The 14,475-nt window shown below is 44.8% G+C and overlaps 1 protein-coding gene across 1 annotated transcript in view; it reads right to left on the reverse strand.

Annotated features, from left to right (window-relative positions):
- SRPK2 (SRSF protein kinase 2) overlaps positions 1–13,492 on the reverse strand; it is a 760,208-nt gene extending 746,716 nt beyond the window's left edge. The window contains exons 1-2 of the mRNA XM_086967039.1: positions 13,138–13,492; positions 12,999–13,059 (exon numbers count right to left, since the gene is read on the reverse strand). Coding sequence (XP_086823165.1) covers positions 12,999–13,059; positions 13,138–13,189 — 113 coding nt within the window. The 5' untranslated portion in view covers positions 13,190–13,492. The remainder of the gene's footprint in view (positions 1–12,998; positions 13,060–13,137) is intronic.
- Between the last annotated feature and the right edge of the window lie 983 nt (positions 13,493–14,475).

A 14,475-nucleotide genomic window follows, 5' to 3' on the forward strand; every position in this document is an offset into this window, starting at 1 on the left:
TACAGCATCCCACTTACTTTTAGTAATTTGCCTCACACCCCGCAGTTGGGCGTAACTCTTTCCACTCCCGCGATATTGTGTTTTGTTGCTCCCAAAAAAATTCTGTTGGCCAGAGTTCTACCTGTTGCAGTTTTTGCGCCTTTCTTATAATTGGGCCAGTCATAAGCAGTTCCGTCAATCAAGATTTTGCAGGCTCAACACCAAAGTCCTGGCGGTGTTTTCATCAATCAAAGGGGTGTTTGGAGTGCCTTGACTTGTCTCTGGGGCATTTAGCTGCTGTGGGCATCCATGTTTAGTTGGGAGGCTTCACTGTCCTAATTAAGATTGGGGGTGTGAGGTCAGCGGCCATCTTTGAACAGATAGGGCTGCAATAGATTTTTAATAGTAGGAAGTTGGGACTTGTAATTATATCATGTTAAATGTGATAGTATGCGGTGTGTCTTTTGTTATATTACTTTTCTCTTAACTAAATCTTTTCTTTTTTAATTTAAGACAATCTTGTTCAATCCTTACCTCCCAGAGTGTGGACACTCTCCCATTTACCAGCAGGAATTGGTTTCAGGCGATCAGACACTCTTCCCTTGCTTACCTCACTTCCCCCAGTGTTTTTCCACTCATGACTGTTAGCCGTATCAGCATGGAGGGTAAAGCACTAGACGAGTGGTAGGACATTCTCCGTTCCTGCAGAACCTGGTTTTCAAGTGAGTGGGGTCAGAACAGTGGCCTTCTCTTCAGAAGTGGGGATAATATCACATCAGTTCACTAGTTTAGCTTGGCAGGGACGCCACTCCAAATATCTGTGCCCCTTGTGTGTTGGGCATTTTAACATAAGCCTCATGATCTTGCATGTTTCTTTTCATTTATGGCGATCCTGGGCCGTCATTTGAGTGTCTGTCAGAGTCAATACTCATTTAGTCCATAGGCACCCTGTGGCTGGCTGCCTCCTTTTACTTGAAATATGAACTGTGCAGACTAATGCTCTAGTGTATATCTTTCTTTGCCATCTGCCACGAAGGCCAAATATTGGGAAAAGCACAGATTTATTTTATTGCTTTGTACTGACACTTGGCTGCTTGGCCAACAAGGATCATGCAGCTACCACTTGTATTGTATTGTATTGTAATTGCTATTATATAGCACTTACTATCCATGAGGAGGCGTCAAATCGCTTTTTTGGCGAGTAGCACGTTACTCCGGAACCCATAAAGGATTAGTGGTGAATTAGTATATTGAAACATGAAAGTAATTTAATTGGTGGATATGTTAGTCAGTTATTTGGATTGAGAAGGATAGTGGAGGGATAGAAGAGAGAACAAGCATTTGCAATGCAATAGGTCTCCCATTTGTTAGAGTTTGAGTTATTAGCATTGCAAATATTATGTGAGCTGTACGACTGTTTGCAGTATAGTGAATTTTTGTATATATAAATAGTTGCATGTATTGTAGTGTGATTGCAAACTGTAATGTTATTGTTAGTTGGCAAAGTAAAAGCGGCATAACATGCAACAGCCTGCCACTAAAAAGCTATTGGGGGAAATGAGGTAAACTGCAAGTATCACAAATATTGAAAAAGTAATATATTAAAGAATTGAATTATAAGGTGTGCGAAATGGAAAACAACAAAATGTATTTACAAACCCATGGCAAGTCCATGGGCAGTGTTTATGCCCCCAGCCTGGCCGGACTATACGTGGGGGAATTTGAACAACTTACTGTCCTAGACTCCACCGGACCGTGGTCCTCACACTTGAGGCTATGACGTCGCTATATAGATGACGTCCTGGTCATTTGGAGAGGGGATGAGACCTCTGTGAACAACTTTCTTGTGTGGTTGAATGAAAGAAACCCCCTTCTCCATTTTACCGCGACGGTGACCAAGACCAGCCTCCCCTTTTTGGACCTACTACTGGAACCAGTGAGGGCATCTTGAAAACTAGGGTTTTTCATAAACCAACTGATAAAAACGTGTTGTTGGCTTTTCAAAGCTTCCATCGGAAAACCCTACGGGAGAATATACCCGTGGGCCAATTCTTCCGGATTCGCTGCAATTGCTCTGACCGGGCAGAATTTGTTACCGAGGCGAATGTCCTCACCACTAAATTACGACAGAGGGGATACCCAGTACAAACCATTAAAAGAGCGAAGAAACGGGCACTGAATGCCAATCGCGACGCCCTCCTCACAACGACCATCAGACCTGAGACTAACAAACCTGTCTTTGTCTCAACATTTAACACAGCATCCCAGCAGGTCAGACGTCTGGTACTGCGGAATTGGAAGATCTTGAATACAAGGGGGACTCCATTTTGAGAAGCCTCTCTTTTCTTTCAGGCGTAGCCAAAATCTTAAGGACCTGTTGGTTCATACGAGACCAAGGATTACAAATACGACCACGGATTCCAGACAAGTGACTGGTCTCCCTAGACTGATGGGCCACACCAGATGTGGCTCCTGCAGTGTGTGCGCTTTGACATCAAACACAAAACAGCTGGACTTGGGCCTCCACACTCCCTGGGAACAGAGATCCCATACCAACTGTAATTCTCAGGGAGTGATCTATTTAATCACGTGCCCCTGCAAGAAATGTAATGTGGGGATGACGAGCAGGAAGGTACGCACGAGGATTACGGAACATCGGAGCACAATACGCTGTGGCAGATCAAATACAAGTATGACAGCACACTTCCTGGAAATGGGGCATTCTGCTGATGAGCTGAAATGGACTGTAATTGAAAAACCAACTCTTGGGAGACATATGACAGATGAACATCGGATTCTGCTACTTCATGATCAAAAATGGGTTTACCGCCTGAGAAGTCACATCAATGGCCTGAACGATGAAATACCTTGGCAAACACTGGGAAGACAGTAGTCCCTAACCTTGGTTGCTAGAAGTTTAATATTGTCAGTGGGAGATTCCCTCCACCATGACATATAAATAGAAACGTCAGGACCCTGGGAGTCAGTTCAGGAATCCTTATGCAATCACAATTACCCAAATTGTATACATTACTTTATGGGAGGCCCTTGGAGAGATCATCATACCTAGAGGGTGCCTTGTAATAGATACCACAGGGGAAGGGCAGTGATTGGTACTATCTTAACACTGCCCGACCTGATTCGGACTGCCAGAGATCCTAGCAAGTGTTGCCCCTAATGCCCGTCCCGGATCAATCATGCTCTTGTATTCAATATCGGACACTAATTACAGGGCTGACCGGATAAGAGTTAGGTGGAGCAATTTCACTATTTCTATGCTCCTGAACAGATCGCCATCATCCACGCGGCGATCTGAATAGCAGGCTAACACACGAGGAGGGTTCCTCGGAATAGTAAGGAGGCATAAAGCGAGGGGGTCGGGACTGAGGCGCCGTTTACATTTCGGCGAGCAGAAGTTCTGATCTGGGCTGATTTGGGTTAACATACGAACGCCCGTAGCGCTTGGACTTTAACACGCTATCCATGATACTGATGCAAGCGCTAAAATGAGCTCAGTGTAATTACATATGAGATACGATGTAGCTCCAGGGTTTGTTTGTGCTTGTGTCTTTTTCTTTACAATCACAGGTTGTGTTCTTGGGACACCGACCTCCGAGACGCCATGTCGAGTTTACACACGCAATAAACTCGGTGAGTCGTGCATTTGATAAATTAACCACTTTACTGCCAGTAATAATGTAGGGGGTGAAACTGGCTATGAGTGGAAGCGCTATCAGAGACCGAGGCTAAAGTGCTTTTAAGGAATGTAGGTTGAAGAGAGTATCAAAAAACAAAGAGGGAGAATGGGGTGAAAGGGAATGGAATTTTAAACACCTACTACTGGTTCACTTCCCCAGTAACATCACATGAATAACAAACAAGAACCTAGGAGGTCTACGGGCCGAGCAACTGGCTGGCTAAATTGGCAAGTCTAACTTTATGTCAATTGGTGCTACAGTCACACAGTAACAATGTATATAGAGAAGAGAGAGGGAGGAACAAATGTGTGAGACACAAAAGAGTGGTGATATCATAGACTCAATTTGAAAAACTGGTCGGACCAGATCCAGTATACATATTATTTGTGAATAACCATCAAAAAAAACAAGTGATCAGTCCTATCATTTGGTCGTTCACACTGTGACCAGGCGGGTCCTTCGATCATCTAGACCTCATGCCGCACAGTCATAGTGAGTACTGGGTACGGTCTACAGTCAAAATTGGAACTACCAATTGTTGGTCTGATTAGGATGGTTCATAAAGAGTGGTGAAAATACAGTGCAACACAAAAGGAAGTGGTGAATCTAAAACAGGGTAATTTGTCTAAACAAATGCTTTAATGGAAACCAGGCACATCCCCTAATTAAAAATTATGAACAGCGCAAACGACAGTATGGAACAAATGACTGTCGCATATCGGGCCAACATGTTTCTGCCTACCGGGCAATAAGTCTCTTGGCTTTCATCAGGGCCACTGCTCTCAAATAGTTGCTACTGTTAAGGGTGTATGAAATCAATAATAGTGACACAAGAATATAAACGTAGGAACGATACAACCTGTACCTACACTTCATTACTCATCCTCCTTGTCAGTGAACGCTCAACGTGATCCAACATGACAGGGGACTGGACCTCACCTCACCTGGACCGTGCTCAGGTATACGAGGCCCCACACTCTCCGTCGGTGCCACCAAACTCGCCTGAGACTTGGGGGAGGCCTCCCCCAAGTCTCAGGCGACGACGGAGAGTGCGGGGCCTCGTATACCTGAGCACATATATGTTTGGTCGCGTTTTGGTGTTCTGTGGTCTTTTTTGTTTAAACCCCCCCCCCTATGCTCCATCCAGAGTGTGGCTACACCTGGACGTATTGTAAGTAGACCCGATGATGAAGCATGTCACACACTTCGGTGTGTGAGTGAAGGCAGTTTTTTCAAAACAATTAATTTTTTGTTTTGTGGGACGTGTTGGGGTTGTTTGTGTTCACTTCTCTCCACTCCTCTACGTGTGTATAATTATTATCTAGGGGGTTCGGGTGGGAGATTTACTATTGACCCTCTCCCCTTTATTGTGTGAAATAATGCAATAGGTCTCCAATTTGTTAGAGTTTGAGTTATTAGCATTGCAAATATTATGTGAGCTGTACGACTGTGTTTGCAGTATAGTGAATGTTTGTATATATAAATAGTTGCATGTATTGTAGTGTGATTGCCAACTAACAATAACATTACACTTTGCAAAGTAAAAGCGGCATAACATGCAACAGCCTGCCACTAAAAAGCTATTGGGGGAAATGAGGTAAACTGCAAGTATCACAAATATTGAAGAAGTAATATATTAAAGAATTGAATTACAAGGTGTGCGAAATGGAAAACAACATTTACATCTAAGGAGGAATATGGTTAAAAATGAAACGCCAAGGCTTACACACAAATATTGCTAGATGCTACAGTTTGGTAACAGAAAAATGTTTAAAGCTAAGAACTCCTATATTAGCAACGCCGCAGCTTGCTTTGTAAATGTGGTATGGCAAAGTAGAAACTTTAATTTAGGGAGACACAAAGGTAAACTATAAAACTATACCGCTGCGTATCGCAAAATTAAAAGCGGCATGAAATCTAACAGCCCGATGTCCAAACGCCATTGGATAGGATGTTGAGAAATGTAAATGCTACAAATATGAAATCAGTAATACTCCAAATAGGACAATTGCAAGGGGTGGAAAGGTTGAAACTGCATCTGTAACGAAAAAGGAATATATATAAAAAAAGAAACGACGCGATCTGTAAGTTGTTGTGTACTTATTGGCACTGGTATATCCCGTATATAGCGACTGTGCGCAACGCTTTTTTTCCCCCTTTACTTTACTCCCAAGCTGCGCGTAGATTGTAAGTGCGAAGATGTTGCCATAGCAACCCAATGTAATAGCGCCCCGGGGGAGTAACAAGAAGGCTCCTTCCACTTTGACGTCTACTTGTTCGCAATTGTCAGTCTAAAAAGTGTCACGGACATAACAAAATTTGCAGCATGTGGTCTACAAATGAAGGCACTTTGCTTTTAGAGGCTAATTTACCAGGAACAATAGATGGTGTTATAGATAAGACTGAGAGACTTGCCTTCCAGACACTAAACAAAGTACTACAGGGCATGGGAAGAAGCAGATAGGTAGAAAAAACCGTTAACACATGGTGACATCAACATTGCAAAGGTCCTGAGGGTACCTCAAAAGGGAATTAGAACTTCTGCAGATGTAAAAAAAAATTGCATACCGCTCCGTAGCGCATTGTATGTGACAGTAGCTGTATTGTTTGTAAACGCTACTGTGGCAGGATACCACATGTTTGCCCGATGCTCCCCCGCCCCCCTAAATGTGTTTTTTGGCAGTTATCACATGTAACCAGTGCTGGTTCTTTAGGCTGTAGCGAAATGGACATATATATATATGCAGTATAGAGACGAAACACACAAAACATAGACTTCCTTATAATGTATTTATAACCAGATAAGCCACATGGTTTCTTTATATTAAATAAGGGCAACACCGAGCATGAATAAAAAGCAAGTATACAGTAAACAAGATGCAAATTCCTGCACTTTTCACAAAGGACAGAGCATCTTCAAAGTGAGTGTCAGCGCTGTTTGTCTTTTGGATGGGGTGGGGGAGCAGGGAGCGGAGAGGCTTGCTGTTCACGTGTGGCGGAAATAGAAGGTGCCTTTCTTCTATTCCAATGACCTTTTAGAATAGTAACACAACTAGGAAAAACCAGCAGCTAGCTAGGCGAGGACCCCAAAACACACCCACAGGCAAAATGTGTGATTCTGGGGCAACAATGTTCTTCCCGACTACACTGCTCAAGCTGTTCATTAGGACTTTAGGGCACCCTGCTGGCAAGTATATATAACCCCCACTCCCACAACCTTATGAAGCCAACACCTTGCAAGTCGCTATTTCCCAAAGTTTGGGCAGTGTGAGGCTCCTGTGTAAAAATTCTGGTATAAACATACATTATTGTGATTTTTAGGGGCAATGGAGTTTCAGGAGTTGGTTTAGAGTCGATTCAGCTTCTTGGTGCTAAGAGAGGAAAGCAGTGGGGTCTCAATAGTATGGAATCATATGACGTGCAAGTCTGGGGTGAGAATGAAAAATGTAAATACACCAGAACAATTGAATATATTCCCTCAAGCCTGTTGGTGGGGAAAACGATTAATGCTACTTTTCAGACTAGATGCCCACTAACTTATAGAGACATATATATATGCATGTGTTGCCCAGGGGACCATGGTACTGGCTTCTTACCTGTCTCAGAGATCCAATCAAGCCAGCAGAGAATCTAATTCCGAATGGCTTTACCTTACTTTCCAGCTGCACCCAGTGGTGGGAGGATGGCGCTTTGTTGTGCTCTCTGCTCCTGCATAGGTGTATTGATGTCTGTCTCCGCCGTCAGTCCTAGCCATGCAGACTTTACAAGTGTGAGCCTGCACCCCACCCGCAGCCTCCTCCGGAGAGAGTCGGGGCAGTTCCTCTACCTCTAGAAATACGCTGAGGGTGGAGCCGGGATGGAGCCACGCAGGCAGCCCTGGGCTCTGAAGATTAATGCCTGGAAGCAGACCGGGGCATATCCTCCCATCAACCACAGAGCAGCATCTGTACCGGCAATAAACTGATTGTTGACGCCAAAGGACATTTCTTCCTGAAACTCGCTGGCATGGAATCCAGGTGCCCTCGCGGTCCGAGATTTCACCTGAAGCTGCCATGGTGTAAGGCACAGAATCGAACCCAGTGGTGCGCGCACACCACAGAGGAGAGGGAATGGAACCCAGTGGTGCACGCGCACCACAGAGGAGCGGGAATCAAAACCAGTGGTGCGCGCACCACAGAGGAGCAGGGGCGAGGGAGCCTGTTGTCTGTGCCGCTCCTGCTGCGCGTAATAGACACCGATGGGAATGGGCGGAGCAAAGGTGGGACATGCGCTCACCTTTGCCCAATTGCGTGCCTTATTTTCTTTTTTTAAAGCATGCTAAAGCCAATTGCAGCTGGCGAAAGCAAAACCACACGCACAAGCGTGTAGTCAGCTTTCAGAACCCCCTACATGAGGTGTTGTGCTGCGTGAGAAATGCTGCGCGCTGCAACGCTAGGCACGAGACCTAAAAAGGTTTGCATTTAATTGTGCTGCCCCTCCTGCCAGCACTATAACATAGCCAGCACTGGCCGCTTTAAAGTACTTTTTTCTATGACCTTCTGCCATGCTGAACAGCAGCTGTGCTGCTATACAGAAGAGCTTACGCCCAAACAACTAAGATATGTATCCGCTGGCATAATGCCGCCCCACCCGTCCAGCTACTAATCCTCTCCCCTCGTGGGGTTGAGGGGATTGTCAGCCCAACAGCTGTCGCAGATCCCACCTTGACGCATTGTCATCATAATTTTACTAACCACTTTATAGTCCTTTCCGCCTCCCAAATACTGGAAGAAGACTTGAATGACAACAATTCAACCACATGATGTAACACAAGGTGTGATTGACAACCACATGGACACACAGCCAGGGCAGAATTACATCTAAAACACAGTTCACAAGAAAGGGTCAAAACAAAACTCCACTACCCCGAACCCCCTGGTATAGCATATAAACACACAAAGGGGTAGGGAGGACAAAACCCAGTGTGAATAAACAAACAAGCAGTGACACAAATTGTGTATTTTGAAAAACTGTCCTCACTCACACACAAATGTGTGTGACATGCTTCATCATCGGGTCTACTTACAAAACGCCCTGGCATAGCCACGCACAGGGCGGAGCATAGGGAGGGGGAAACACAAGATACAATATACAAGACAACACATAAAGGTGATAAGACATTGATAACCAGCTAAGTGTTACCCTTCCCTATGCTCCACCCTGTGCGTGGATACGCCAGGGCGTTTTGTAAGCAGACCCGATGATGAAGCATGTCACACACATTTGTGTGCGAGTGAGGGCAGTTTTTCAAAACACACGATTTGTGTCACTGCTTATTTGTTTATTCACGCTGGGTTTTGTCCTCCCTATACCCTAGACACCCTAGGGTATTAGTTGCGCATCAAAAATCCCATAAATATTGTGTGTTTATATCTAAAACACAGTACTATTAACTGCAGGGAGATCAGGAGCCCAACAGCTGAACTAAATTAAATCACCTGTTCAGACAACTTAAGCAGTTCCTGTAAGTATACGGATTAAAAAAAAAACATTAGGTATGCCTTGCAGCAGAGCACTGAATCATGGCCTTTGTCCCCTTTAAAAGAATGAGAAAACTGAGAAGGCTGTCCCAACTTTGGAGGTGAGATTAACATTCTGATGCACAGTAAATGCTGGTGCCTAGTGGAAGAACCATTTTTTGTTTCTCAACATTTTTTATTGGTTTTAAAGCACAAAATACAGTACACGTCATACATAAGCATGCATGCAGAAAGCACAGCAATACAATATCACCATAGGAGAATGTAAAGGCGGGTGGTGCAGGGCTGTCCATCAGGGTCATAGTGTGTGATTCCCGGCCTTCAAAGCGGAAGAACTATTTTAGGCATACTGTGGTAGGTTCATTACACCTTGAAGAGACAGGGGATTGTCCAAATTTTGAGCAGGAGGTGATTAAGGGGTGCCACGAAACCAGAAGTCTTTGTAAGTATCAAACAGCAGCACTGTACCACTTCTGAGCAACCAAAAACTGTTTCTTTGAACAGATCCAAGCAGTAGATGACACACACTGCGCCACAAGCTCATCATCTCTGGTGGTTCTTAACACACCCGCAGCGTAGACACCATCGGACTGCAGACCAATAAGTTTTAAAATGAAAAAGCTACACAGCAGGTCTATTCGATCATTGCGCCCAGGTTCTGGAACAACATATTCCTATTCATCAAGACTGCCCCAACACTGCTCCAATTTTGGAAAGAGATGAAGATGCACATCTTTAAGGAACACTACATCAAACTGCAGTAAACACCAGAGCCGGACTGGGAACGCAAACCACCCCTGGCAATGAAGTCGGACGAGCCGCCTGGGGGATGTTGCCAGTGGTAAACGCTGCTGCTGCTTTTGGTATGGGGAAGATATTGTAGCACTGCTGCAAAACTGAGCCCCTGTACCAAAACTGGCTCCCACTGGTCCAAAACAACCCCCAACCCTTTGGCCCAACGCTATGGCCAATCCAGCCCTGATACCAAAAAAGTTGCATAAAGTTCCCCTGGAGATAGATCCTATGTAGTGAAGAGTGGAAGAGTTCCCTCTCTCTGGAAGTGAGGTTGTATCTGGAAGTCAGGGGCGATCGTCCCTTGTCGGAATTAGGGAAACCTCACACAACAGGTTGGTTCTATGACTACTGTCACATTCCCAACCAGTCGCTTCGCGTCATCATCGGCTTCCTGCTCCTGCGTCAAGCCGGCACTGCAATGCCTGACGGGCAGCACTTAGTGCTGCACTTTAACGGAGATCTTTTATTCCAAAGCCGATGTTTGAGTGGGTGTGAGGGGCCCTAGTGGTGAAGTAGTGAGCGTGAAAAGGTAGTGATTCTAAAAACAGTTAGTGCAGTCTACTCTGAGTACTTTATTCCTGTAGCTGCCTACTTTACTTTCCTGGGCCCCTCACACCCACTCAAACATCGGCTTTGGAATAAAAGATCTCCGTTAAAGTGCAGCACTAAGTGCTGCCCGTCAGGCATTGCAGTGCCGGCTTGACGCAGGAGCAGGAAGCCGATGATGACGCGAAGCGACTGGTTGGGAATGTGACAGTAGTCATAGAACCAACCTGTTGTGTGAGGTTTCCCTAATTCCGACAAGGGACGATCGCCCCTGACTTCCAGATACAACCTCACTTCCAGAGAGAGGGAACTCTTCCACTCTTCACTACATAGGATCTATCTCCAGGGGAACTTTATGCAACTTTTTTGGTATTAGTTCGTTGGGACATGCACACTGGACCCCTATACATATTGTCGCCCCCCCCCTCTTAGTCCCCCCTTGTTGTTAACAATCCAGCCCTGAGTAACACTCCACAAACCAGTTATCTCCCATGTCACTTGTTGGCTTTATGCCCGTCTTTGACTCTATACAAGGTTATGCTGAGTTTTGGTGAGGTTTGTACTATACAAATATCACATAAATGGCTATACACAAATCTAAACCAGAGCGTAAACTGCAACTGTCAGCAAACAATATGATGTCAGAAACACAACATTCACAAAAGAGTAAATATACAATTTCAGGTATTTACATGGAAAAAGCAAATACTATACATGGATTACATATGCAATTGTTAACAAAGGTGTGGTACAGCAGAAAAAAAGTACACTTCATCACAAACTGACTGAACATGGTGCAAGTATTTAGGACTGCAGTGCTTTGCTTTTATGGACATATTTTACTTCCAATTCAATAAGAAAGAAAATAAAGACATCAATGCTAAAGGGGTTATTTCTTATTGGGATTTTCACAGGCATAGTGAGATTAACTTTCCCAGGCTTAACTACACTGTTCACGGTTTTAAACTTAATGTCTCTGTTCAGAAAAATACTGAGTTATGCTATGGGTGCAACTACATTTGTTCAATGAACACTAGGCAAAGGTAAACAGGATACCCTATAGCTGCTGAGAAACACAGGGTCACTAATGACAGGGGCTGTTCATGCATTTTTATCAACTTTTCTACTCGCATAGGCCATCAAGACAGCTTGAAGATGCCAGATCATAACCACCAAGGGAGAGCACGTGTAGCACTATTGTGTGCAAATGCACCCTCCCAATCACAGACTTGCGCAAAAAAAAGATACAAAGAACCAAAAAAATCTCATATGTGTAACACAATCTTACAATGTCATCATTACAATAGACAAAAAGCCCTGACCCACTGAAAGTGTAGAGCTTCATCATTTGAACTATCCACATTCAATGCACTTTAAAAGCTCAATAAAAATTGGGAGCTCTTATAGGTATCTTCATTATTATGAGAACCATACGCTCTGTGAGGCCTGATCTCCTGAACTAGGGAAATACCGGATTTTATGTTCATCCGTTAAATCAAGTATATTGACTCATGTTTATTTTAATAAGTCTGACACTGTCGCTTACATGTATATACAGAACAAGTTTCAGAGTACAGCAAGCATTAGGGATCCATGGTCCTCTCCAAAGCTACTGAACATGGGCTTTGCTGTTGTCCAAACCATATCCACCTAAGGATGTGGAAATAATAGTAATTCCAAAGCGTTGTTCCCTTTTATTGGTGTTAATCTTATCAGTGGCATGGCTAATAAACATGTGGGCGTTCCTCTAGGTCATTTAAACCGTATTTTTTTCAGATTCCTTCACATAGTAATAAACACCTATACAAGAGCTCCCAAATTCAGTTGAGCATATATATATATATATATATATATATATATATCCCCTCACACTTCTCTTGTAGTGTTCATGGTTCACTGTCGATGGTGTTTGGAGCACGACTGAAGGATGTCATCCCTCTGCACAATTAATTCAACTACGTGTTTCAACAAACTCTTGAAAACGGAATCTTACGAACTCGAGAAACATCTAGGGCAACTGTCCCTTCTGGCTGAATATTTTTACTCCTCTACTTGTCGGTGGGTGTAAATTTAGAATTTAACAGTTTTCCCATCGCCTGTGCGGGCTGTGAAGTACCACAACCTTGCACGCAGATCACTACTAAAAGCCCAAAATAAATATTTACAGACTCCTAGGTCACTAGCGAAGGAGTTCCTGTATTTTGGTTACCACTGGTCGCCATGGACATGCCTGTACTTGGGTAATAACTGTAAACTATATCTTCACTTAAGGAATACCTCACGCCCCTCTGGTTCAGTCATGCCTCTATAGTTATGCATGCCTGCGGAAGTCCCGCCCCTCGAGAGCAGCAGGGCGGATAGTGGACACGCCCCATGGGCGGGCTGCAACCAGCTTGAGGTGGAGCCCGGATGACCCCGCCCATGGCATACTCCCCCGACACAGCTGACTGTCGGTACTCACAGCTTAACTCGCTTGTCCTTCTTCCCCACGGGTTTCTTCTTCCTCGCCCGGATAACTGGCCCTGGGGGAGGAGAGGGAGACCAGTTTAGAGTCGAGTGGGTGGGCGCGGGACGTAGGAGGTGCGCGTTGTTTCACTCACCCTTTTTGGAGCTCATGTCCCCCTGCACGGAGCCTCCCTGCCGGCTCCCCATAGAAACAGCCAGGGCACGGTCTCTATGGCTTCCTGTTTACAGCTCGTCACGGCCCGCCCATTGACGCGTAGACACGCCCATCTGTTATGTAACCACACCCACTAGCTCATCTCTGCCTGCTTGGACGTAGATTGCAGTTCGTCGGAACTCCGCCTACACTGCCATGAGAGCAGTGACTCCGCCCATACGCCCCTGTGACTCGGTCCCCGAACTCCCGTGAATCCGCCTACACCTCCCGCTCAGTTATGAGGTAGCCGCCTGTGACTCCGCCTACGAACTTCTGTGACACCGCCCTCAGACGTCCGTTTCCGCCCAAATACTGGTGTCTTCGCTCACAAACGCCTGACTCCGCCCACAGACGCATGTGACCCCGCCCAGTCTCATAGCCCCGCCTACCTACTCTAGTCTTAGTTTGGTATAAATCCACCTACAAACAGACACGTGTTCAAGTGCATATTCGCCAAATATGCCAATTAATTCATTATCTATGTTGACTTTCTCTGGTTCTCGCAAGGGTCATTTTTGGGTGTTTTTGTGTCACGCATGTCTCCTACTCATAAGAAGTAATATATCTTTCAGTTTATATACATTATCTCTGAGGGTGATCTGGGAGTTTACAATTTTTATACTTCGTTGTTTAAAATTACTGAAGACTTACTTCCTGTTAATTACATGACAACAGTACCCATTTTATGTTGGGGTTATTTTATGTATATTAGATGATGCTGCTCGGAGCAACTGACAGAGTGCTTTAGTTTTTTAGGTCTCGCCTGAGCGAGCGCGCATGTGTTGTCTAAGAGGCTTATAGTAAGGACTTTCAACTCGGGACAACATGCTCGTGCATGTGTTTTTTTTGTTGCACACACGCTATTGGCCTTTGAGTGCGCCTTTCTAACAAAGACAGTACGCAATTGGCCAAAGGCGGGTGCATGCCTAGCCAATAAGATTTCTCATTTTTTTTGCTGCCTGCCAAGAGACAATTTTTTGACGCCAAAATCGTAATTATCACGTTTATCGCGCTACTGATTTTGCAATTATTACGTGAATCGCAAAAAAGCAGGAAGGTCTGATAAAGTATTCCCCGATTGAGACTTTCTCCTGTGGTTACTGTCTCGCAAGTAGATCGACTTGTGGAGCGACAGACACAGGGGCCCTGTAATCTGAGTAACTGTATACACCACACAAACCCGCCCCCTTTCTCCACTTAACCCCACCCTAAGCAAAGAACGGCACATTCTGAACATGTGCCGAATGAGGTCGCTCAGTTTTTTTTAAACACAAGGGAT

This window comes from Lissotriton vulgaris, chromosome 1_1 (assembly GCF_964263255.1).
Source record: "Lissotriton vulgaris chromosome 1_1, aLisVul1.2, whole genome shotgun sequence".
Taxonomy (NCBI): domain Eukaryota; kingdom Metazoa; phylum Chordata; class Amphibia; order Caudata; family Salamandridae; genus Lissotriton; species Lissotriton vulgaris.